The sequence below is a fragment of the Trematomus bernacchii genome, unplaced genomic scaffold (genome assembly GCF_902827165.1).
Source record: "Trematomus bernacchii unplaced genomic scaffold, fTreBer1.1, whole genome shotgun sequence".
Lineage (NCBI taxonomy): Eukaryota > Metazoa > Chordata > Actinopteri > Perciformes > Nototheniidae > Trematomus > Trematomus bernacchii.
In genome coordinates, this window is record NW_022987784.1 from 280,001 (window position 1) to 304,124 (window position 24,124).

Sequence of the window (24,124 nt, forward strand, 5' to 3'; positions counted from 1 at the left end):
ATATCATAATAAAACAGTGTTGTATTTTCCTGCTTTTAAAAGCTGCAATCCAGTGAAGTGATTGAATTTCTTTAATTGACCAGACTGTTCTAACTGCTCTATTATTTGCCTTAGCCCACTTAGCCCTTATACCAAGCCCCCAGGAAGTGCGCCGGACTCTGAGGAAAATATTCGTTGTGGCCAAACGGCGGTACTACACTTCCGTATTAGTCGCTGGGCCCGGAAAGACTTTTTCCCATTGACTAACATTGGGAAAGAGACGTCTGTAAATCGTTGGATAATTTTTTTTAAACTAAATAAACTACCCAGTATGAACATTTGTATAGCCCTTATTAAAAACATTCGGTCCTCAAGTTGTAAAATGTGCTAATAACGTTATTCTGAGAGTTATTTCCCTCTGCATTATGAACGCGGATCTAACCCACGGGACCACGCCGCCCGGCACGTTCATGTGACGTGTTCAGTACTACATGAGATTTACCTTTACCCATGGATGCACAATAAGAACGGATTATATGATTATATGAATACTTTCGTGACGTTTCGCTCTCTCAAAAGTTGGGCCATTTTGTCTTCATGCGCCAATGAGCAACTCTCATAGGAATGAACGAGGCCCCGCCTCCCACGCTGTATCCAGTTCTTATTATACATGCCTTATATGCACAGAACTGATGAATATTGATCAAACATTTAACTGTGTATATATTAAAAGCACCAATTCTAATACAAATAATTTGGTAAAAAAAAAATGCGATATCTGTATCTTCTCCATATTACCCAGCCCTATTGGATGGTGAAGAAAAAACACAGCAAAAACATATCATGACTAGTTTGTAAAACACAGCAGGAAATGCCAAGCATGCACGCTCTGCATTAGTGTAATGCTGCGTTCACACCGGACGCGATGCGAATATTCGCTTCGCTCTAATCGCTCCTATCGCATCGCTCTAAACGCTGGAGTTTCACCGCGGCTGCCAGCTGTGTTTACTCGCATCATTCAAACAAGACGCGCTGGCTCGGGAGCTACAACTACAACAAAATGAACATATTTGACCGTGATTTAATTGTAATACACATTTCAAAGTGATGCCGAAGTAACAACATACTGATACCGGTTAGTAAAAACCATGAATTAATGCTTGACAAGTCTGCAGACAAGACGGCAGGCGAAAAACCTTTTAAAATGCTTGTTTTCTGAATGAAGATCGGGTCGACCAGGCTAAGCTAACGTTGTATATGCTCATTCCACACTCATATCAACGGCCTACAGACATAAATAAGCAGCGACTGTATTCGCCATGACACAGACAGTCTGTGGTTTGTACTTGTTTAACTTTTGTCCAGTTTCTGAACGGATATGAGGAGCTGTGAGCTCTGTGTGCTAACTGCTAACAGCTAACGGCTGATGTTGTGTGGTTGAACGTCAGTGACGGCAGGCTGAGATCCTCACCGCTGATTGGCTTCCGCGAGAACGCGTCACGTGAATTTGACGCTCGAGTTGAAAAAATGGAACTCTCGCGTGTAACATGGCACCGTTCAATCGCCTCAATCGCGTGATTCGCGCCCACCGCTTCATGCGCGCCGTCGGAGCGACACCGAGAAACACCGGCTGTTGTTATGCCTGCTGTGACGTTAAGTTACTCCGTTCTCCGCTTGTAATTATGCCGTCGCAAGCTTCAAAGTTGTATTTATCATCTGAATTTGCCGAAACAAGTTTAATATTCTGAAAGCCAAGACTTTGTTTATTTGAAATCAGATGAAAACAAACTGTAACGGACCCTGCCGTGTTATCTATGATTACTATACGCCTTTACTTCATAATTTCAGCCGGAGGGAGGGGGGGCTGCGCTGCGGAACAGCAGAGAGGCGAGTGAGAGCTGTCATCTTCCCTTTACAAGCTTCAAACATGTATTTATCGGGAGATTTTGGCAATGAAAGTTTCATATTCTGAAAGCCAAGACTTTGTTTGTTTAAAATCAAACAAAACACCCGAACCCTAAAAAACTATTTTTTTACGCAAATCCACGTTTATTTTGAAATGAGCCGTTGCGACTTCCGACTGATTTCGATAGAGCGGGTCACATTTATGGGGAAAGCTCGTAAATATGAACATGTTCTGTAACTTAACTGGTTCCATCCACTCAATATACTTTTATATTCTAACCCTAACCCTAACAATATTTGTATGCTATGTAAAACTTGAACATGATGGGAAGCATGGGAACAGAAATGTAGGCCCACAGCAGGTTAGAGGGAACACCCGTAGGGATGCACTGATTTATTGGCCGAACATTAGTGCCCACCATTTTGACTGCTATCGGCCCGATTGAAAAATGTGCTGATTGGCCGCTGATGATATGTCGTGTCACTTCAGGTTAGTGCCTCCGATGATATTTAGTTAGTAGCAGCCAGACTTGGTTTTGGTTACTCTGGCATGACTTGAAATAGTAAAGGATGCCAGCATGTGTCAAGAGTTTCTGAATCTGTGCATCCCTTCACAGCAGCCAATAGGACACTGAGCTAAACACATCTACACACCTGGTTATGGGTCTGGCTGAAGAGAGGAGAGATGAGAGACAGACTTTTGAGCTAGAAGCTAGAAGAGTGAGAAATAGAAGACAGGTTAGACGTAAAGTCCCACTACCATAAAGGATAGAGATAGAGTGAAGAAAAAAACGTGCAGGAGCGAGGAAAGAAAAGAACAAGGGGGAAGAAATGTAGAACATTCAGAGGGAAGACAGGTGTTATTAGACTTTAGAAAGCCATTTGATAGTTGAGCTTCTTAGTATGCTTTTCCTCAATCAGAAATATCTAATGTGTGTGCCTGAAAACCCACAGCATAATATGTCTCTGTAGTTAATATGACAATGTAACAACACACTAACCAGTGTATTAAACCAACATCTTTGAAGAAAAAAAATGGCACCAATTACACAAAGAAAACTGAAAACCAACGACACTATGGAAATGAAAATGGCTGAAAGTAAATGAACTTAGTCTCCATTAGAGATCCGTCATCACCATGTGTGTGGATTAATAACCATACAGACCTTTGCTAGGTAGTCCTCGACTCTGCTGTTGTGCCCGTCCGTTACAGGGTTAAGGAGTGAGAGTCCGAGGCCAAGACTCCTGTTCAGGGGTCCCAGTGTGGCCCCGTAGTGTAATGGTGAACCCAGAGAGCTCACGTCCAGCGTGGGCCCCCCAAGGCTTCCGTTAGCGATGCTGCTGGTGATCAGAGAGCGGCTGCGCTCGTTCAGCAGCTTGGAATTGGCTTCCGAGAGTCGACTGTTGGCCCTGTGGGGGAAAAGTCATTGATGAAATACACGTTTGCTACTGTTGGCACTATTTACGTTTCATATTCTATTTAATATTGAATAATCCATTCTTGCACAATAATATCCTGCATTATATTTGTTACTGGACATTTGTATTTTCCACATGTATATATATTTTGTATCTTTTAACTTTTTAATGCTATTTTATTTCTATTTCTATTTCTGAAATGTATTGGACTGTTTATTTCTGTGTCTTAGTTTCTCTTATGTACATTGCCTTGTGTTTTTTATGCTGCTGCAACGCAAACATTTCCCAAATTGGGACAATAAAGTACCTATCTATCTATCCACCTCTCTATCTATCTATCTATCTATCTATCTATCTATCTATCTATCTATCCATCTATCTATCTATCCACCTCTCTATCTATCTATCTATCTATCTATCCATCTATTCACCTCTCTATCTATCCATCTATCTATCTATCCATCTATCTATCTATCCATCCATCTATCCATCCATCTATCCATCTATCCATCTATCTAATTAGGTTTTAAAGACTGACCCCCAACAAAACCACAGAGCAAGCTGGTCTCACCTCTCAAGTCTGGCAGCGAGGGACTTGCGGACCCGCAGCTCCTCGGCGTAGAGTTGGCGGTATCGCTCCAGCTCCGTGCGGGTGGAGTCTCTCTGGTTGAGGCTGTCATGATGGGTGGTGCGGGCCCGGTTCAATTCCCCCTCCAACTCCCGGATCTTCTGCTCCAGCTGGGAGCGCAGGTTAGTCTCATTGGCCGCTTTGATCTGATCCAACGCTTCCTGGGATGCTGCCTGGGACTGAGGAATAAACAGATACATATTACATCAGGCTTAGACACTGTACATTTCTTTATCGAAAGACAATATGTTCATTATCAGCTTTTAAAGGTCACCTATTATGCAAAATCCACTTTTTTGTGTCTTTTATACATAAAACATGTGTCCCCTCTGTGTAAAGACATTCTGAAAGTTTCAGCAAAAAAGATTCTCTCTCTTTTTGTCCTGATCCATTTATATAAAAACCTGTCTGAAAATGAGCTGATCAAATTTTGGCCACTTTGTGATGTCATAATGTTTTTTTGGCTTGTGTAACCATTAGCCAATCACCAACCAAGGTAACACCCCCCTCCTTATCACCTGAATCTCCTCCTAGAGCACCATTGTGTTCTTTCTAACCAAATATCTCTCAGAGGGGCGTTGGGAGTGGCTCCTTATTTTCATCTAAAGCAGGGGTCTCCAACCTTTCTTCATCTGAGAGCTACTTTCAAAAAATGAAAGTGGCCAAGAGCTACTTGCATCACATCGCTTACATTTATTCACATAGCCCTCATCAGTTGAATTAAGCTATACTTTTGTACACGTGTGAAATTGCAATACCTAAAGCTTATCAAAAATAAGGTCCAAGAAAACGAAGATTTCTCACATATTATTATGGCCCACATAATAAGTACATCACTGAACATTCACATAAGTGTCCTTAATCACCACCTTACAAGCATTTCACTCTTTTGTTAGTGAGATTAATGGCACTGCATACAGTCCACCATAGAGGTGTATGCTGGACCCACTTAGGTTCACTTAATAGAGTCATTTAAATGTTCATCAGTCGGTCTTGTTCTGTATTTAGATTTCATTCATGTCAGAAAAAGCTGCTTCACAAAGGTATGTAGAACAGAACCAAATAAAGCAGACATTTTCAGTGCTGCTTGGTGAATGTTCTTATAGTTTTCTGGGTCTACAAGGCTCCAGAAATGTTGTGAGTTTTGCTGAGACTTAAGCTGAACATTATTTTGGAGATCTCCACAGGATTGACACTGAACAGTTGTTCAGCCATCTTTTTCTTCTTCTTCTTCGTCTTGACATTAAATTATAAACCATAATAAATCAATTGTATAGGTCTAGCCTCCCTATATCTGTGTGTGAAAATGGTTCCATCCTCAAAAACAAAAAACTAATACTTCTGCAGTCTAGCTGCAGCTTCTAGCTACGGTCTTCTGTTAAAAAAAAGACACACATGACTTGAGTCTGAAAACAGCAGGAGTATTTACAATAGCATTATAAAAACAAAAATAGTGCATGTGGGTGCACACTTACATTCTCTGTCTTACTGTTACATAAATCCCATGAATGTATGAGATTAAGTTAGCTTCATCATATCTCAATCAGTGATTAAGTGAATAATAAAGTTTCTATCGGGTCACTATCAGCCTGTCACTCATTATTTTCAGGGAGGGGGCGGGGTTTGGAGGAACGGAGAGGAGACGGTGATCGCGGAAGCTTTCCTCCTGCCTTCACAAACTTTACACAAGTATTTATCAACTGAAAATAGCAAGAGGACATTCATACTCTGCAATCCAAGACTTGATTAAATCCACCAAAAACCTGACATGACGATAACGAGTGTTTTTCAAAAAACACAAATCCCTCCCTGTGTGTCTCTGAGGCGCAGCGACAGGGCCTGATTCAGAGCGGGTCATTCTGCTGTTAGTTCTGGACTCGTGCTGGTGGAGAAAGCAGACTGCTCCGTGTGTGTTGTCGCTGTGCTGCTGTCACGTCTGTTCCTTGGTCTCTGCGTCACCGACCATTTGATATTCGTGTGACAGAAAAAAATCTAAAATAAAAAAACGTTATTGTCCAGCCGCGGCCGAAAAATCAATAAGCAACCTTACTACGCTATAATCGATAATCGAGCGGCGAGCTACTGAAAAGCTGCCCGCGAGCTACCGGTAGCTCGCGATCGACGTGTTGGAGAGCCCTGATCTAAAGTAACAGACAGAGAATCAGCACTTTTGAAACAGGGCTGAAACAGAGGGGATTATGGGATGCTGCAATGATCTGTTTGGTGTTTGGAGCCAAACACTTCAGAGACATGTTTTGTATAAATCTGAGAACTATAATATATTGATGAGAAACAGTATAATAGGGGACCTTTAAGAAGTAGAAGGCCATTGATCATAATAACCAATTGATATTGGCCTTTACCTGCAGGAAGACGTTGACCTGCTCCAGTTTCTGTTGGATCTCCTGACGGGCCCTCTCCTCGGCATCACGGCGGTACTGCTCCACCTGGCTCTGCTCCATCTGAACGGCCTCCATTCGCCGTCTCAGGTCCAGCACCTCCTCCTCCAGCTGCCTCTTACTCCTCTCCAGCTGCTCGTTGCCGCGGCTCGAGCTCTTCAGGGAGGACAGCTGATCCTTCAGGTCGTCGTTCACCTTCTCCAGCTGACTGCGGCGGGACGCTTCCTTCTCAAGCTGTACCTGCAGATCGTCCACCTGGTTAGAAAAGACAGAGGCCGAGGTCTGAGGAATAACACTACGTCTAAGGGACTCAAACTTTACTATTAGAGTGCTGACAGACAAACCCTTTCTTTCATCCGGCCAATCGCCCCCTCGGCCTGGCTGTGTCTGCCCTGCTCCACCCGCAGGCTGCCCAGAGGAGAGGCAAACTCCGCTCCACCTGTGTCCTGATCCCGCAGTTTCTTCTTGGCAGTCTTCACTAAAGTACGCAACCTTAAACACATATGCACAAATAATATAAGTAAACATTAATAGAAATAAAAAAGAGAATATCTAATACAAACCTTTCTTCTGAGGACCAGCAAACAACTTGAAATGAAGTAGCAAACTAATACAAGTGGTATACTCGAAGACCATTAGCTTGACTGCAGTGGCGAGCCGTGAGTTTTATACCTAGGCCCTCTCTGACCCCCACCCCTTCCCTCGAAAAAAGAAAAGAAAAAAAAGAGTTATTACGTCACAGCGTATACTTCAGCGGAATATCCAAACAACGGCCCGGGGTGCAAAACGCATCAATGACAGCACCTGTAAATAACCCAATTTGTGTTCATTGAAATTGAAAAGGATATTGCATTGTGTTTGTTACTTTCGTTGCAGTTGTATGTCTTAAGTGTAATTTGGCATGCTTTTATTTTGAAGGCGAATTTACGCTGTTGACAGGAAGTTGTTGTTGCTATGGAAACAAGAAAAGCTTCACAGCGTCATAAAGTCCGCGATAATAAAACCCACCCATTTAGAGGTCAATTGTACATTTGACATTACTCTCTGGTTCAGTTACTATAGCTGGCCCTCTGTGAATTCATAGCAGGACCACCAATCAGCTCCTGTCTTCACAGTAACTCGCAGAGACGAGTTTCTTTCATTTAACCCTTCACATTCAAACAGAAACTGAATAGGCATATTCGAAGGATTTATTTATTTGGAAATGTTATTTTAAATACAATTAAATCAAGTCATTTTGGTCAAACTAATGCAAAATATTAAAAAAAATATATAATTTCTTTTTTTAAATATATATTTTAAATGTTTTTAAATATTATTTTGTATATCTTAGGCCCTCAGAGAGGGCCTAGAGGGCCCTGACGGCTCGCCACTGCTTGACTGATATGCAAAGTTAATCCATTATTCCCTAAACACTGTTATTACTCGTACACTATGCAAAGTGATCAGCTTTGACTGCATGTAACTCATTCATACTTAAAGTGACAAGCTCAGATGAAAACCAAATCGCAACAACAAAAAAACACCTTTCAATAAAAGCAAACTCCAACAATGAAGGTCATGACCATGTAATACACAAAAAGAAAACCACTGCAGGAACCTATTATATAGGTTGTGGACATCAATAAGGGTTCATCTAAAATAAAACACTGAAAATCTTACACCAGATATACTGTACACATAACAGCCACATAAGCCAGGAAAAGCTGCGCTCTACTGGATCCTGGTTGTGTCTAATTATGAGGAAGATGTACTGCCATGGGTGAGGAGGGTGAGGAAGGTGAGGAGGGTGAGGAAGGTGAGGGAGGTGAGGAAGGTGAGGAGGGTGCGAGGCGGAGGCTAGGAGTCACCTGTACATTTCTTTTTGGAGCTCTGTGTTTCTCTGCATCTCTTGATCCAGCCGGCCGTCTACAGCCTTCTTCTGCTCCGAGATCTTCTTGGCTTTCTTCTTCTCTATCTCCATCTGGAACGCAGGAAGCAGGCCCGTAGCTGTGAGACTCAGACGATGGTACATTACCAGGAGTGATTGCTACAACTTTAGGGCCCGTATGAATGCATGACTATGATCACCTGGGTGCTCAGGTCTCCCTTTTCCTTCTCCAGCTCTGCCAGGCGCAGTCCCAGCTTAGAGCGGCTCTTCAGCTCCTCCTCCCACAGGGCCTGAGAGTCGTGCGCCGTGTGGGACAGCATGCTCTGCTTCTGGACCTACGAGAGAGAAACATAAAGCCAAGAAATCTAATTATTATATATACAATGTACTGTATATAAACATGATACAAAGAAGTTCCAATCAGCTTGTTACAGCCTATTGTTCTTCTCACCTGTAACAATCTGTTTAATTTGAATGTATCAGTAGGAGAAAGTCTACAAAATAAAAACCTGCACCTTGTTCTTATTTATTTAACTTAGCGAAATGATTTGCTTCAATAGTTTCACACTGTACGCTTTCAAGAAAAGTTCACAATGAAAACAGTTTTCCTAGTATGCCTTTTTTTTTTTTAAATAGTGCTGTTTCCCGTTTGGTTAAAAAAAAAAAAAAAGATTCTTTAGAAATGTTTGATTCTTTCCCTTTGGCTGTCTCCTCAAAAATGTAAGAACTCCCTGCTCATTCTGGTTGTTCTTTACATAGATAAAAACCAGAGGGAAAAAAAGAAATAAGATGAAAGTATGTAATGGAACCTAGCAGATTCTTTGTTCGAGTAAGGAAAGAAATATGCCACCAACCTCTCGATTGAGTTGGTCTTCCAAAGTCATCTTACTGCTTTGGAGGTTTGTTACCAACTCCTCCAAATGACCTCTCACCTACACAAATATGAAAAGCATTGTAAAAATATGTGTGTGTGTTCCTGTTGTCTGTTTATCATTTAGGAAAAGTGAGAGGATAGTTTGATAAAAATGTAGTAGCATGCATCAGGCAGAGTGAGACATAAAGAAGGGTACCACTTTACAATAAGACCACCCTTATAAAGGATTCATAAAGGGTTTATAATTAGGTTAACATAGTTTTCATACATCAACACAGGCTCACTATTTGGCAAGATGACTAAGCCTTATATTGGCTACTACTTCGTCTTCTTCATCAGCCAGCATCCTTAGTATCTGTTGTTCAGAGAGTTGATTCCCCCCCCCCCCCCATCCATATTAATGTTTCTTGGCATCTCTTATGATCATTTATTTACGAGTTACTAACATTTATAGCTGCCAAAAGGGAGCCTTATTGTAAAGTGGAAGGTGAGGGAGGTGAGGAAGGTGAGGAGGGTGAGGAAGGTGAGGAGGGTGAGGGAGGTGAGGAGGGTGGTGAGGAAGGTGAGGAGGGTGAGGAAGGTGAGGAGGGTGAGGGAGGTGAGGAGGGGTGAGGAGGGTGAGGGAGGTGAGGAGGGTGAGGAGGGTGAGGGAGGTGAGGAGGGTGAGGGAGGTGAGGAGGGTGAGGAGGGTGAGGGAGGTGAGGAGGGTGAGGAAGGTGAGGAGGGTGAGGGAGGTGAGGAGGGTGAGGGAGGTGAGGAGGGTGAGGGAGGTGAGGAGGGTGAGGGAGGTGAGGAGGGTGAGGAGGGTGAGGGAGGTGAGGAGGGTGAGGAGGGTGAGGAGGTGAGGAGGGTGAGGAGGGTGAGGGAGGTGAGGGAGGGTGAGGAAGGTGAGGAGGGTGAGGAGGTGAGGAGGTGAGGGAGGTGAGGAGGGTGAGGAAGGTGAGGAAGGTGAGGGAGGTGAGGAAGGTGAGGAGGGTGAGGAAGGTGAGGGAGGTGAGGAGGGTGAGGAGGGTGAGGGAGGTGAGGAGGGTGAGGAGGGTGAGGAGGTGAGGGAGGTGAGGAGGGTGAGGAGGTGAGGAGGGGAAGGAGGGTGAGGGAAGGTGAGGAGGGTGAGGGAGGTGAGGAGGGTGAGGGAGGTGAGGGAGGTGAGGAGGGTGAGGGAGGGTGAGGAGGGTGAGGAGGGGGGAGGGAGGTGAGGAGGGTGAGGAGGGTGAGGGAGGTGAGGGAGGTGAGGAGGGTGAGGAGGGTTGAGGAGGTGAGGGAGGTGAGGAGGGTGAGGGAGGGTGAGGAGGGGAGGGAGGTGAGGAGGGTGAGGAGGGTGAGGAGGGTGAGGGAGGTGAGGAGGGTGAGGAAGGTGAGGAGGGTGAGGAGGGTGAGGGAGGGTGAGGGAGGGTGAGGAGGGTGAGGAGGGTGAGGAGGGTGAGGAGGGTGAGGGAGGTGAGGGAGGTGAGGAGGGTGAGGGAGGGTGAGGAGGGTGAGGGAGGTGAGGGAGGTGAGGAGGGTGAGGAGGGTGAGGAAGGTGAGGGAGGTGAGAACTTGTTTCACACTTATTGTAAAGTGTGAAACAAATCACCATTTATTAATGAGTTACCACCATTTCTAATAAGGCTCAGCAGTACAGATAAATGTGGGCTCTCTATTTGGCAAGCAACCGGTCACAGTCGCCCTGTTTATCTCATGTCTTATAAAAGCTTATTAATGATGTATAAAGTGTTCACAACCTAAAATTAATAAATTAATGACAAACTATTGGTAAACCCTTTATAAGGGTAGTCTTATTGTAAAGTGGTATCTAAAGAAGTGACAGAACCCACATACCAAAATCAGGCTTTAAGGGAGAAACCATCATTTTAGTTCACCAAGAAAAACCGACACAAAAGTTAGGATTTCGGGTCTAGCAAAACGCCCACGAAGCCCAAGTGAATGTCACTTTGTAAATAGATCAAATATGATTGACGTTGTTAAGTATAGTAATAAAAAGAAATGACAGAGGTAAACCAACACAGCAGGACTAAGCCTAAATCCACAATACCAACCCCTTCTCCAGGCGAGCAGTCAGATTGCTGGAAGAAAATGTGATACCTTAATGACTTCATAATGTAACGCCAGCTTTTTGATGTCAGAGAGATTTCTCTAAGAATCACCATACTGAGATGTTGAGTTTCGCTATTTAAGTCACACAAAAAGGATATAAGGCGTCAGTGAGATCCTGTATAAAATGTGTGTGTGAAAGCAACTCACCATGGCAGACTCCTGAGCCCCTTTCTGAAGAGCTTCAATTCTGTTGGCCTGTTGCTTTGCAGCAGCTTCCAGCCGGGCGTTCTCTATCTCCAACCTAATGAGACGTAACATTGACACTCTGCATCACATACATTCATATACTGTGTACCGAAACATTTCCTGACTCCCGGCTGACAATGCTTTTTAACACAAGTTATAGAATATAGGTGAGGAAGGTGAGGGAGGTGAGGAAGGTGAGGAAGGTGAGGGAGGTGAGGGAGGTGAGGAAGGTGTGAAAACATTGACACTCTGCATCACATATATTCATATACTGCATACCGAAACATTTCCCGACTCCAGGCTGACACTGTTTTTTAACACAGTTATAGAATATATATAAGTATTTCTGAGTTGTTTTAAAATTAACTCATTATCTTTCACTCCTGAGTGTGTGTGTGTGTGTGTGTGTGTGTGTGTGTGTGTAGTACATACCTTTGCATAGCTTCCTCCAGCTGTTTGATGGTGGTATCCGAAGCTGCCGAGGCTAACAGCGCCTCCTGGTGTTTCTGAACAGCGGTGGAGAGCTCCTTTTCCCTCTCATCCAGACTGCTCTTCAGACTGTTAATGCGTCTCTCAGCCTGAACATACTGGTCTTCGCTTTCCTCCAGCTACAAGACAGAGACAAAGCATCCGATCCGTATCGTCAGAAATGTTAACAGTGGACCTAACTGTCAGTTTACCTCAAATTGTGACAGTGAGCCATCTAATCAGCTTCATAATCATGAACACACTTGACATCAGAGACATGGTGATGATATGACACCACAAGGTGGCACTGTTCCTCGCTGTTACCTTTCCTTTGAGCCTGTCCAAGTCTTTAAAGAGTCGAGCCTTCTCCTCCTCCAGGTCATTGCGATAGCGTGTGTTGACCTCCAGAGTAGCCTCACTCATTGACAGCTTCTTGAGTGAGTCAGCCAGCTCCTGCTGCAGATGCCTTAAGGTAGTCTGCACTCAGACAGAATCCAAAGAAAGCAGAGTATCAGGGTATATGCAGGAATCCTGAAGTCAAATGTAAGACCTTTTAAGACCTTTTTTAAGACCCTTTCCATACATTTTAAGACCTCGTCGCCACTTTGAGTTTTAACCGGTTACATTGGCGACACACTTTACCTCACATTGACTATATACAGTATTGATTGTCCTTCCTCCTTATCTTCCAACCATTTGGACGCAAACTTGCATTTCCCCATAACGATGTTTAACAACCGGCGTAAACGGACCTTCGCGCGCTATCAAGCAGTGAGCGTGCGATGTCCTGTTCAGATGACGTCAAATCCAACGGGATGCCATAAATAAACTACACAGAATCACACTACACACCTACGCAATGATTACATTCAGGCAAACTGTAGAATACAACCTCTTTGGACAATTTATATACTTATTGGAAACAAGCTACAAAATGTAATACCTTGGAAAATGCCATTTAAAACTTTTTAATAGCCTTCATTTTCGCTAAATTGATTGATCAACTTTTAATACTTTTTAAGAACCCGCGGACACCCTGGATTAGAGATAAAGGCCGGCATTCGGGAAAAAGGCTTACTATGAATCTGGTGGAAGAGGTGAATGTCCTGATCTTACCTCTCTTTCGCTCCTCTGTTCCTCATTCTTGTAGAGCTGTTCTCGGAATTCAGCAGCCTTACTGGCGAGCTCCTTGCTTCTCTCCTCCACTAGTTGTACCCTCTCCTCGCTGTCGGAGCGCAGCTGGGACAGGAGGTCACTGAAGCGATCGTGGGCGTCTGTCACCGCACGCTCCTTTGCAACGCCTTTGTTTTGGGACTCCTCTAGCTGCTGCCGTAGTAACATGCTCTCACTCTGGGTTTGGGCTAGCCGCTCCTGTGCGGCCTCTTGCCGTGCTCCGGCGCGGTTCACCTGCTCCTCCTTCACCTGCAGGGCCGCTTCTAGATCCTTCACCCGGGCAGCCTCCTGGTCCTTCTCCCGCTGCAGGACGTCCAGCAGGAGGCTTTTCTCCGTCAGCTGCAGTGTGGCTCGGTGTACTTCATTCTCCAGGCTGTTCGCGCGAGTCTCTGCCTTGGACAGCTTCTGGGAAAGGCTGCTGACTGACTCACGTTGATTGGCTACTTCACCTGTTGATGTGAAAGGCTAGTTAGTTAAAAGAACATCTCCCATTTAAGTCAAAGGATAGCAGGACAAAAAAAATGCACATAACAAAAGTCCTACACAATAAAAAACACAGCAAATATCAGTTCGGGCCCAGACTGAGCAACTCGTCCAACATCTACCCATTAAGAGTGATACTGTTCGTCTGTAGTGACACTACACATTCTGCTTTTTATAAACACAGGACATATTCAGCCAACAGAGGCAACCAGATCCACTAAAATGGTTGACAATGATTATATGTTTGATAATGATTTGAGTTTTGTATGCAGTCAGTGGTGATTGGGCAACTCCTAAAGTTGTAAAAACAAATGTAGATAAAGGAAATAAGCATGTGTATTAAAAATAAGGAGCTGTTTAGATTACCAACTGCTTTTTCAAGCTGCAGTTCCTGTTTGATAAATAAATGTCATGTCTCCAAGCATGAAATTAGTCTAAAATAAAGCCCAACTTGTCTTGGAGCTGTCCATCAATTTCTACCTCTACCAACCTGTGAGTCTGTCCTTAAGACGCTGGTGTTCCTCTCTCTCCCGGAGCAGAGCTCTCTCCGTCTCTGTGTGAGCTGACAGGCAAAGCTCCGCCTCCTTTACGGCTCCAGCCAGGCGGACACGAGTGGAATCGACTTCTGCGTCCAGCGTTTCGCGAGTCTGTCGCTCGTTTTCCAGACGGTTTGATGTCATAGCAAACTCAGACTTCAAGGCGGTCAGCTGGTTATTGCAGTTGAACACAGTTTGGGTCAGGGCTTCACTGTTGAGTTTAAGATCTCGACGAGCATCTTCCAGCTGCTCTTTGAGGTGTTCATTCTCCTCCAAAAGGTGGCTCTCTTTGAGACTGCTGTTGGCCTGTGAACGCTCCACGTCTGCTCTGAGGATGCTCAGCTGCTCCTGGAAGGTGGCAGTTTGCTGGAGCAGCTCCCTCTCCCTGTCACTGGCCTCAGTGAGCTGAGACAAAGCCTACAGACAGGAAGAAAACATGTTGCGTTAAGGCACGCGCGTTAAGGCACGCACGCACGCACGAAAATAACTAACATTTCCCCCAAAAAATAAATAACATTTAAGATAGAAAATGTATGAGAAAAGTATTCACATCTATAGAAAAATAACAACTTGAAATACAATAAAAAATAATAAAATAAAGTCACAAAGGAAAAAAACGGTAAACTTTACCATTAAATTCCCAAATTACGATAAAAATTCAAAATAAAATATTGAAAAATGTATGAGAAAATAAACTCAGAAACATACGTGGAAAAAAAAAAAGACTAATTTATCGGAAAATATTTGAATTTGAAAGTCTAATAATTTCACATGTTGCGTTAGGATTGTGAGTCTGCCTCAAAACCTTTTTTATATTCCTTTCCAGCTACATATAAAGAAACACAACATCCCTGGGGTATAAATGTTAAAATACCATCTATTCTAAACCATATAAACAAACTAAAAAGATGGATATCACTGTGTGACGATTACCTCATTGCTTTTGCTGATGTTTCTTTTGTTCTCGTGCTCTATCTCTTGCTGTTTACGGAGATGGCTGTTGAGCAGATTCTCCTGCAGAGTCCGAGCGCTGCGCTCCTGAGCGAGCAGTCTCTGGGTCTCACTGTGGTCCTCTTCAAGCTGGGAGTAAATAACATATAATCAACTAGGGGTGTCAAACTCAAATACACAGTGGGCCAAAATGTAAAAATGGGTACTAGTCGAGGGCCGGACTGGTTCAATGTTTATTGCAAAACTTATTGAAATGAACTTATTGCACATATTAAACCTGGGACTAACAAAGCTTAAATGATTGCCTATAATAATAAAACATGTTGCGTTTAATGATTATTTAACATTAAACATTAAATAATCAGTTGCATTCATTTCTTATGGCTCTATCTGCAGCTTTTCCGGAGTCATTTCTTATGATAACATTTTTCCACACGCCAACAACAGCTTCAAAAAAAAATGTCCCTCAAAGAAAAAACAAACATGCCCTGTTGTCGCAAGAAACAAAGTGCAGAAGGAAACATCCATTGAAACTCAGTTTGCTGCTGTGTAATGCACACTATACTAAGCCAGATACTTGGCATCTCATCTTGGGTGCAAGTTCATCAATGTTTGGAGTCAGGCTCTGAGCTGAGGAAATCCTCAGGATTGAAGGTGTGCGTGCAATATACTGGCGGGCCAGATCTAATAGTAATTAGTAGGGCTGCTGGATTATGGCAAAAATCATAATCTCGATTATTTGGGTCAATAATTGATATCACGATTATTAAAAACGATTTTCCATTTACTTTGAAAACATCAATTTATTGAAAAAAAAAAAAAATGTGAACAGTATGTTTTTAACAGTTGATTACCCTGAACTTTGAAAAAAAAAAAAAAAAAAAAAAAATAAAAAAATAATAAATAAAATAAATAAAATAAATAATCGTTTTATTTCGATTATGTTGTTTTCATAATAGTTGCAAGCCAAAATCGTAATTGCGATTAAAATACGATTAATTGAGCAGCCCTATTAGAAATGATCCAGCGGGCCGAAATTAAATCCACCACGGGCCTGATTTGGCCCCCGGGCCTTGAGTTTGACACATGTGAACTAATGCATCAATCTGTTTTACACCAAACAAAGCGGATAAAAAGCATCTCATTACATCATCATAAGTTCTAACTAATCACTAATAATGAGTATTAAGCATCATAGAAAAAACTGTATGTGAAATGATCTAAACATTAAAGCTTAGTTAGAGATATTTAAAAACATAATGTCATATTGTTAATATGACATTAGCCAACATCAATACAATAAAAAGAAAGATTATCGCACACTGACAGAAAACAATTGGAGCTTAAGATGCTGTACCTGCTTCATGCTGTTGACAAGCGTTCTCATCTCCAGCTCCAGGTTCCTGAGGGTGAGCTCCACCTTCTGCTTGTCCTGCACCTCCACCTGGTGCTGCTCCTCCATCCTTCTAAGCTGGTCTCTGGTCGTGTTGTACATCATGGTGGCGTTGCGGCGATGTTCCTGCTCCTGTTTCAGCTGAAATCTATAGCAAGTTTCAGACAAAATATAGTTTTTAAATAAATTAAAAAAAGATCCATAAAGTAGGCCATCACATGATGTATGCTGCACACAAATATGACAAGAGAGAGCAAGAGCATGTAAAGAAACGGCTACAGGAAGCTGTCGTTCTAGGAAAGGAAGTGGCTCTCACTTGAGGTTTGGGACTTCAGACTGCAGCTCCAGCTGGTTGCGCTCCAAGGCCGATTTCACATCTTTAACTTCCTCCAGAGAGCTGTTCAACTCCGCCCTCTCCATTTCCAGCTGGCTCACCTTGTCTGACAGGTACCCATGGCGACTCCTTGCCTTTTGGATAGAGCGCTCATACTCGTGGAAAATGTTCTGCAGCTTCACCATGCTTCTCGAGTCTAGGGATATAATATTGTAAGTCTCTTTCAAAGGTGGATTGCCTACATGTATTTAGCTAATTATATGTATATTAGCATTTGAATCAGTACCCAAAGTGGCTGAGTCCAGCTTCTGAATGAGGAGGGATGCGTGGCGATAGCCTGAAGTGGGAGAGTCGTCCGTGGCTGTGTCCGACGACTGAGTGAGTTCATCAAAGTCTTCTGCCATCTCCACTTCTTCAGGATTCTGCATATGGAAACAGCTCGGTTGGGAATATGATTCACTTTCTCAAACCTCCAGCTACAAGTTAATAAGCAAATGTGTATTTTACCTTGTTTCTCTGCTGTCCACTTGCTGGAAACCTGAGCCCAGAGAATTAAAACAGGGGTTATTTGAAAAACTGATTTGCCCGTTCCCAAGCTATGATAGCTGCATTGCAGACTTGTTGAAAGTGTAATGGTATAATGCAGTATACTATTATTTTTTATGGAAATCATTGGTTAGTCATGCACCTATGTACTGTAGGAAGGAAAATGTATTCCTACTGATCACCCACCACCAATATTGTGAAAGTTTGTTTAGACTGAATGCAAAGCAAATGTTAAAAACTACCAATGCACCAACATGATCTAAACTTACCAACAACTCCAGTGGTTTCTCTAATGTTCCCTATTCAGTTTGATCTGTTACTGAAGGTATTGAAGGTAATATACTGGAGGTAATACACTGACTTTGGTAGTGCCTTATACACAACCCCCTTTTAAAACGTCAAACTGTCCCTTTAAGTCAAGGGTCGGCATCCTTTTTGATATGAAGTGCCATTTAAAAAAATTGTGATCGGTGTGCAACGCTCGTGAACTTTCAACGGGGGGGGTGGGGAAGAGCTCGGCGCCCGTGAACTGTCAACAGGAGGGCGGGGGGAAGCAGTGTGTGGACCTCTTTCACCTGTCAGCGCAACTTACATGATGCGGTTTAAACAAATTTAAATAATTGGTTTAAAGGGCATAATAATAATGACGATTCTCCAGAACACACAGATGGCCAGTCCGCCCCTGTGTAGCATATTATTTTCGATGAGAGATGAGCAGATCGCCACTGGGCTTTCAACTAAAGACACAGCCACGCAAAAACTGCGGCATTTGTACAGCTCCTTATGGGTAGCCTACTGCAATTTCTGAAGTGCGGGCGCGCTCCGGCAGCACTACACCCCTGATCGTTTCCCCACGGAGGAAAGCAGCAGCAGTCGACTGGAGTTAAAGAGAGCGGGGCTGCGTTGCGTGCATGGCTTCCTTCTGCAGGTAACGGGGAGACGCGCTCTGGCGGCGGTCTCGTTCAGGATCCGAAAATACAATTTAAATATTTTGCACACTTATTCCACTTATTCCTAGTGTGCCACTGGTTACGGTGCAGAGTGCCAATGGTGGCACGTGTGCCAGGGGTTGCAGACCCCTGCTTTAAGTTAACTACTACAGGTTACAGAAAGGCCTTTAGAGACCTTCATTTTCTCTCCCTAGTGCAAATCTGTAACTGTTCACATCCGATCACTTCTTTCCATAGACTTTCCACACAGTCATGCTTCCTATATAATTCACTTTGCCTTCAGTCAGAACACACCTTATGAGTTAGTGACAGAGAGGTGAAATTGATACTGCATATATACCTTCCTTCATCGTCCGACACTTCACTTAATGTGCTATCGTCAAACACAGAGAGAGGATCTCCGTTGACATGAGCGTTGGTCTGAGGGGCTCTGCTGCGCGGGGCCCCTCGGACCAGCTCCAGCTGTAGGGTCTCCTCTACAGCTGGTCCCTCCTGTTTGCTGCTATTGTAGGTCTGCTGGAGCGGGAGACGCAATTGCACAGGTGCCCCGTTGGTGCTATGGAGAGCAATAAACCTGATAGTCAATAAGTTGTGACCTCTCAGATCTGGAATCAAGGGGATGGGTAGGGAGGGTTGGGTGTATGGGACTGGGTGGGATGGAGGGGTAGTATGCAATGCTATTGAATGTATATTTTCTCTGATTTGGAAATCTCAATAAAAACTGTTAAACAAAAAAAATAAGTTGTGACCTCTCCACGTCAGGGCCCTTGTGGAGGTTTTGCTGAAGAAATAGAATCAATAAAATAAAGCTCAGCTCTCTGCTCAATGCTTCATTGAAAAATAAATGTAGTTTCAGTAAAAACATTTTATCAAACTTATAAGACTTGTGAAATTATTTACAGGACAACTACACACACAGACACACACAAGTAACATCCTAGCTTTTAGGTAATATCAGACTCAATTTTGGAGGATGTGACTCTGAAATTGTAAGGGTTAACATGTGCTTGTGATGAATGTCAGTGGAAAACAATGTACAAGAGAAATGAATGCATACCTCTTGATGGCTGCAGACGGCTTCTCCTGATGAATTGCTCCCGCTGGAATTGACATGCTGGTCTCAGGTTTCTCAGTGCCCACTTCTTCCAATGCCGTTCCACCAGAATCCCAAGAGGTACTGGATTTTTGCACCTCCATTGCAGTCGTTATGGTGTCTTTGCCAACCTGAAAAGATAAAAAGTTTGATATTAAATAACAGGACTTGAGGGATTATTCCCAACTGGAACAGGTTGGGGCCAGGCTTTTTAAGATGCATTTTGGAGCAGGGACTTGTACACTTTGTCATACATAATTTAGTGTCACCCCTCCCATTGGAGACCTAACACCTTGGTGTGGTTACTCTATTTGACATGCTATTTTAAGTTAAATTACAGAGATGCATTTTTCCATGCATTGCAATTCTTGCTTTGGCATACCTAAACTGAGAAAAAGCTGAAGTCAAAGGTTCTTTACTTATTGCAAATGAGCTCAACAATACACTATTACTTTCTCTTAAACACGGCCGTCTCACACACTATTCAGATATTCTATCCAATAATTACAATGAAAAACTGTCTGTAAATAAAGTGTATTTCTTTCTATGCTGTTTTTCCATGGAGGTATCAAAACACTCTACAAAAGGATGGCTGAAATATAAATATATTCCTTCCCTGGAAATCAGTATAACTTAAGCATATCACGAAAAAAAAAAAAAAACAGATCCAGCAAACTGCCAAGAAAGCACTTATTCATTCAATCATCACACAACATCACTTAGTTAATTAAAACAAACATAGTCAACTTAAAGATACATGCAAGTTTCATGCAGAACTAAGGACAAATCAGTACTAAAGAACACATAATGGTACGTTCACACCGGAGGCGATGCGATTTGTTCGTGGTAAGATAAGCCCCGCCTCCTCGACAGCACATCTTGTTTGAATGACGGGAGTAAACACAACGATAGTTACGTATGTAACTACGGTTCTATGAATACTGGATGACCGCCAGAGGCGGTGCTTTAGCACTGGATATCTTCTGTCTCGCGCATGCGTAGGTCGAATATTTATATCAACAAAGTCACGTGTGACCCCGTATGACACCGGAAGGTATAAGTTCCGGTGCTGTCAACGGGCTCAGTCCTATGGAATCTTCTCGCAGAAACACGAAATTCCGAGTGACCAAGAACTCTGGCGGTCATCCAGTATTCATAGAACCGTAGTTACATACGTAACTATCGTTCTATTTCATACTTACTGACCGCCAGAGGCGGTGCTTTAGCACTGGATGACCTATATCAACAGAGTCACGAGGAAGTCTGAATACTCACCTATAAGGATGGCCTAGACGGACTCTGCAGGAGGACCACACCCAGCGGGTGAGGGGCGGCAACATTCACCCTGTAATATCTGGCGAATGTGCTCGGAGATGCCCATGTGGCCGCAGCACATATGTCCTCCAGGGGCACACCTCTCCAGGTCGCCCATGATGTGGAGACACTCCTGGTAGAGTGGCACTTTACTCTAGGTGGCAAGGGACGGTCATTCGCCTTGTATGCCTGGGCAATGACGTCCACGATCCAGTGGGACAAGCGCTGTTTTGAGAGCGCACAGCCCCTTCTAGGACCACCGTAACACACAAAGAGCTGCTCAGACTGACGCATGTCAGCGGTAGTCTGGACATAAGCTCTAAGGGCCCGCACCGGGCATAGGAGTCTTGACCTCTCTTCCCCCTCTCCTGATGATCTCTCACTTCAGTTCTGCCTGTAACAAAGGTTCAACAGGAGGCAAGCATAGGGCATCCAGCACCAAGGGCAGGTCCCATGTAGGGGCCCTTGGGATATTCGGGGGGCGAAGCCTCAGAGCTCCCCTTTAAAAAGAGGGATACCAGCCTATGGCTCCCCACTGTGCTGTTGTCAGCCCTTGCGTGTTGAGCTGATATAGCAGCCACATACACCCTGACGGTAGCGGGACACCGGCCGTCGTCCAGGAGGGACTGAAGGAACTCAAGGGTCGTAGGTACCGAGCAATATGCTGGGTCCTCATTTCGCCCTTGGCACCAGTCAAAAAACAGTTTCCACCTGTTTTCGTACTGCCTACGAGTAGGTTGTGCCCTAGCATTTGAGAATAGTCTTCCTGACAGACTCTATGCAGTCGCTCAGCAGTGGGTCGGGCCCAGTGGCCAGACCCACAGCTGGAGGTGGCAGGGGTCGGGGTGCCACATCCGACCCTCCAACTGAGACAAGAGGTCCTTCCTGTTGGGGAGACGCCAAGGCGTCCCACAGCAGAGTCTGTGCAGCAGATGGACAGGTCCGCACCTAGCTGGGTTAAACAAGGAAGTTTAACAGGACAGCCTAGCCAGGCAGCTGCTGCTAGAATGAAGCAGCGCGTCTATCAGGAGCGGGGGCGAGAACACCGCCCTCACTGGTTGAGTTAATAACGAATGCCAGATGCAGCGTAGGCGGGAGCGGGGTGCGACAACACAGCCTTCACCAGCTACCTGCTGAACGGAAAGAGTAGAGCAACGCTCCTACTCGCCGAACACAAAAGGGATGTAACTACACCCATGTTACCAGCAGAGGGAGCGGGAGCGAGAGCACTGCCTTCACCTAGCTGGAAAAAACAAGAAGTTTTAGCAGGACGGTTTATCCAGTCGGCTGCTGCTAGAATAAAGCATCACGTCTACCAGGAGTGGGGGCGAGAACACTGTTTTCGCTGGTTGAGTGACTGTGTCCAGAGCCACCCCAATGAAGGTTAGGCTCTGAGAGGGGTTCCGACAACTCCTCTCCATGTTCACCTTGAGGCCTAGCCGGGTGACATGAGAGAGAAGGAGAGCCGTGTCCTGGATCGTCTGTAACCGGGATGGTGCACAGATTAACCAGTCGTCCAAGAGAGGGAGAGTCCAAATGGGAGCACCCTGAACTGGAAATGACGACCCTCTGAAGGCAAAGCGAAGAAACTGCCTGTGATGAGGCACAATAGGCACATGACAATAAGCGTCCTTCAAGTCGACGGACGTGAACCATTCCCCCCTGGCCACGGTACGAAGAACGTCCGCTGTGCTTAGCACATGGAAAGGTAAAATCCTTAGGAACTTGTTGAGTCTCCTCAGATCGAGGATTGGGCGAAGTCCACCGCCTTTCTTCCTTACCAGGAAGTAGGTCGCGTAGAAGCCCGGACTGTGAGATGGGGTCCACAGGCTCGATTGCACCCTTGGCAAGGAGGACTGACAGCTCCTGGTTTAGGGCGATTTATTTTGCCGGGTCGCTTATGGTGGTCATTTTGACCCGGCTGAAGACTGGGGCCAGCGTCGGAACTGAAGCTTGTACCCTTGATTTAAGGAAGCGCTAAGAGCATCCTGCTGCAGGGAAGCTGAGAGGGCGAGCATGAGGTGCCTACACGGCCCATGCGCGCCGCTGCATCGTAAACCTTAGTGAGCAGGTCATCAGTGACCCGACATTGGAGTCGAGGGCACCTGGCCTCCGACCTCAGGGCTTCGTCAGGGGAAACTATGAGGGAAGCAATTGTAGGCTCAACAGCCGGCGTGTGGTCAAGGCCAACTCTTGCCGCATCCTGCATGGCTACCAAGGCTCGGCCATCGGACGTAAGACTGTAAAGAGCCTTAGTGTCCCTCCAGCATGCATGCAACTCCCTCAGATACTCACAAGAGGGAGGAACAGTGCGGGTGGCGGGTGCCGGAGTGCGCCTAAAGAACGCACTGGCAGGCGCTGTTTCGGGAATGGAGAGCCAAGAGGAGTGACCTCATCTGGGCTAGCTCAGTAGTGAGTAGGTCCACCTTGGAGGACAGCCTATCAGGCTTAGTCCTCTTCTTGGGCGGTGCACCCGCAGCCTCTGCGGCCCAACGCCTAGGATGGGTAGGTTGGGCTGGAGTCGACTGTGCGGGGGGAAGGCCACCCTCAGTCAGTAGTTCAACCTCGGCAGCTCTTACCGCACGAGGCATGATGGTGCAATTCATGCACGGGTCCTCCGAAAGGCCCTCCCTCAGATGCTCGAGGCCAAGACAAGAGGGGCAAAGGTCATGGCCATCCTCTGGTTAAAGAGGAACCATACAGGTGTTAGAGCCGTTAGACCTAGCGATAGCTAGAGCACTCAGCTGCCTGTAAATAACTGGCCAGGAAACAAATATGCCGTGGAGGGGAGTGAGCACAATAGTAGTTAGCTTGAGCGTGAGCACTCTGCTAACTGGAGTGAGAAAAAATGAAGTCAGTTAATGGGTTTATGCCGTGAGAGGAGAGCGGAATACTCTCTCCACTAGCGCCGCAGCGAGTTAGCCTAAGCGAGAGCACTCTGCTAACTGAAGGCTGGAACGGGCATCCAACTGTGTGCAGGGAGAGGGGAGCGGATTCACTCTCTTCACTAGCGCTGTAGCAAGTTAACTTTGAGCGAGAGCACTCAGTTAACTGGAGGATGGAACAGGAACCAACTGTGTGCAGTGAAAAGGGGAGCGAAGACACTCTCTTCACTTGCCCTATAGCAAGTTAGCTTTGAGCGAGAGCACTCAGCTAACTGGAGGATAGAACAGGAACTAATTGTGAGCTGTGAGAGGGGAGTGAAGACACTCTCTTCACTAGCTCTGTAGCAAGTTAGCTTTGAGCGAGAGCACTCCGCTAACTAGAGGATAGTACAGGAATTAATTGTGAGCTGTGAGAGGGGAGTGAAGACACTCTTCACTAGCGCTGTAGCAAGTTAACTTTGAGCGAGAGCACTCAGTTAACTGGAGGATGGAACACTTTGTGTCGTTGCCACTCTTTGCATATCATGTATATATATATATATATATATATTTTTTTTTTTTTTTTTTTTTTTTTACCCTGTTTGTAAAAAGTAATTTCCTTAATGTTTTATGTGAGGGAATGGAAAATAGCTCAAAGCTAAATC

The 24,124-nt window shown here is 44.8% G+C and overlaps 1 protein-coding gene across 10 annotated transcripts in view; it reads right to left on the bottom strand.

The window, feature by feature from the left end:
- The window catches only part of si:ch211-272n13.3 (ankyrin repeat domain-containing protein 26), a 43,235-nt gene that overhangs the window by 2,446 nt on the left and 16,665 nt on the right, over nt 1-24,124 (bottom strand). For 6 of the 10 annotated variants that reach the window (XM_034149469.1, XM_034149464.1, XM_034149468.1 and 3 more), the window contains 20 exons: nt 19,246-19,412; nt 18,529-18,744; nt 17,200-17,230; nt 16,979-17,114; nt 16,675-16,888; nt 16,323-16,506; nt 14,948-15,094; nt 13,969-14,431; nt 12,939-13,444; nt 12,147-12,299; nt 11,787-11,962; nt 11,316-11,409; nt 11,111-11,137; nt 9,055-9,132; nt 8,401-8,535; nt 8,181-8,293; nt 6,675-6,822; nt 6,295-6,585; nt 3,875-4,110; nt 3,051-3,294 (listed from right to left, as the gene is read on the bottom strand). In XM_034149469.1, the coding sequence (XP_034005360.1) occupies nt 3,051-3,294; nt 3,875-4,110; nt 6,295-6,585; nt 6,675-6,822; nt 8,181-8,293; nt 8,401-8,535; nt 9,055-9,132; nt 11,111-11,137; nt 11,316-11,409; nt 11,787-11,962; nt 12,147-12,299; nt 12,939-13,444; nt 13,969-14,431; nt 14,948-15,094; nt 16,323-16,506; nt 16,675-16,888; nt 16,979-17,114; nt 17,200-17,230; nt 18,529-18,744; nt 19,246-19,412 (3,759 nt within the window). Of the gene's footprint in view, nt 1-2,538; nt 2,597-3,050; nt 3,295-3,874; nt 4,111-6,294; nt 6,586-6,674; nt 6,823-8,180; nt 8,294-8,400; nt 8,536-9,054; nt 9,133-11,110; nt 11,138-11,315; nt 11,410-11,786; nt 11,963-12,146; nt 12,300-12,938; nt 13,445-13,968; nt 14,432-14,947; nt 15,095-16,322; nt 16,507-16,674; nt 16,889-16,978; nt 17,115-17,199; nt 17,231-18,528; nt 18,745-19,245; nt 19,413-24,124 lie in introns of all 10 variants that reach the window. The other 4 variants (XR_004557385.1, XM_034149463.1, XM_034149467.1 and 1 more) reach the window with 4 other exon arrangements.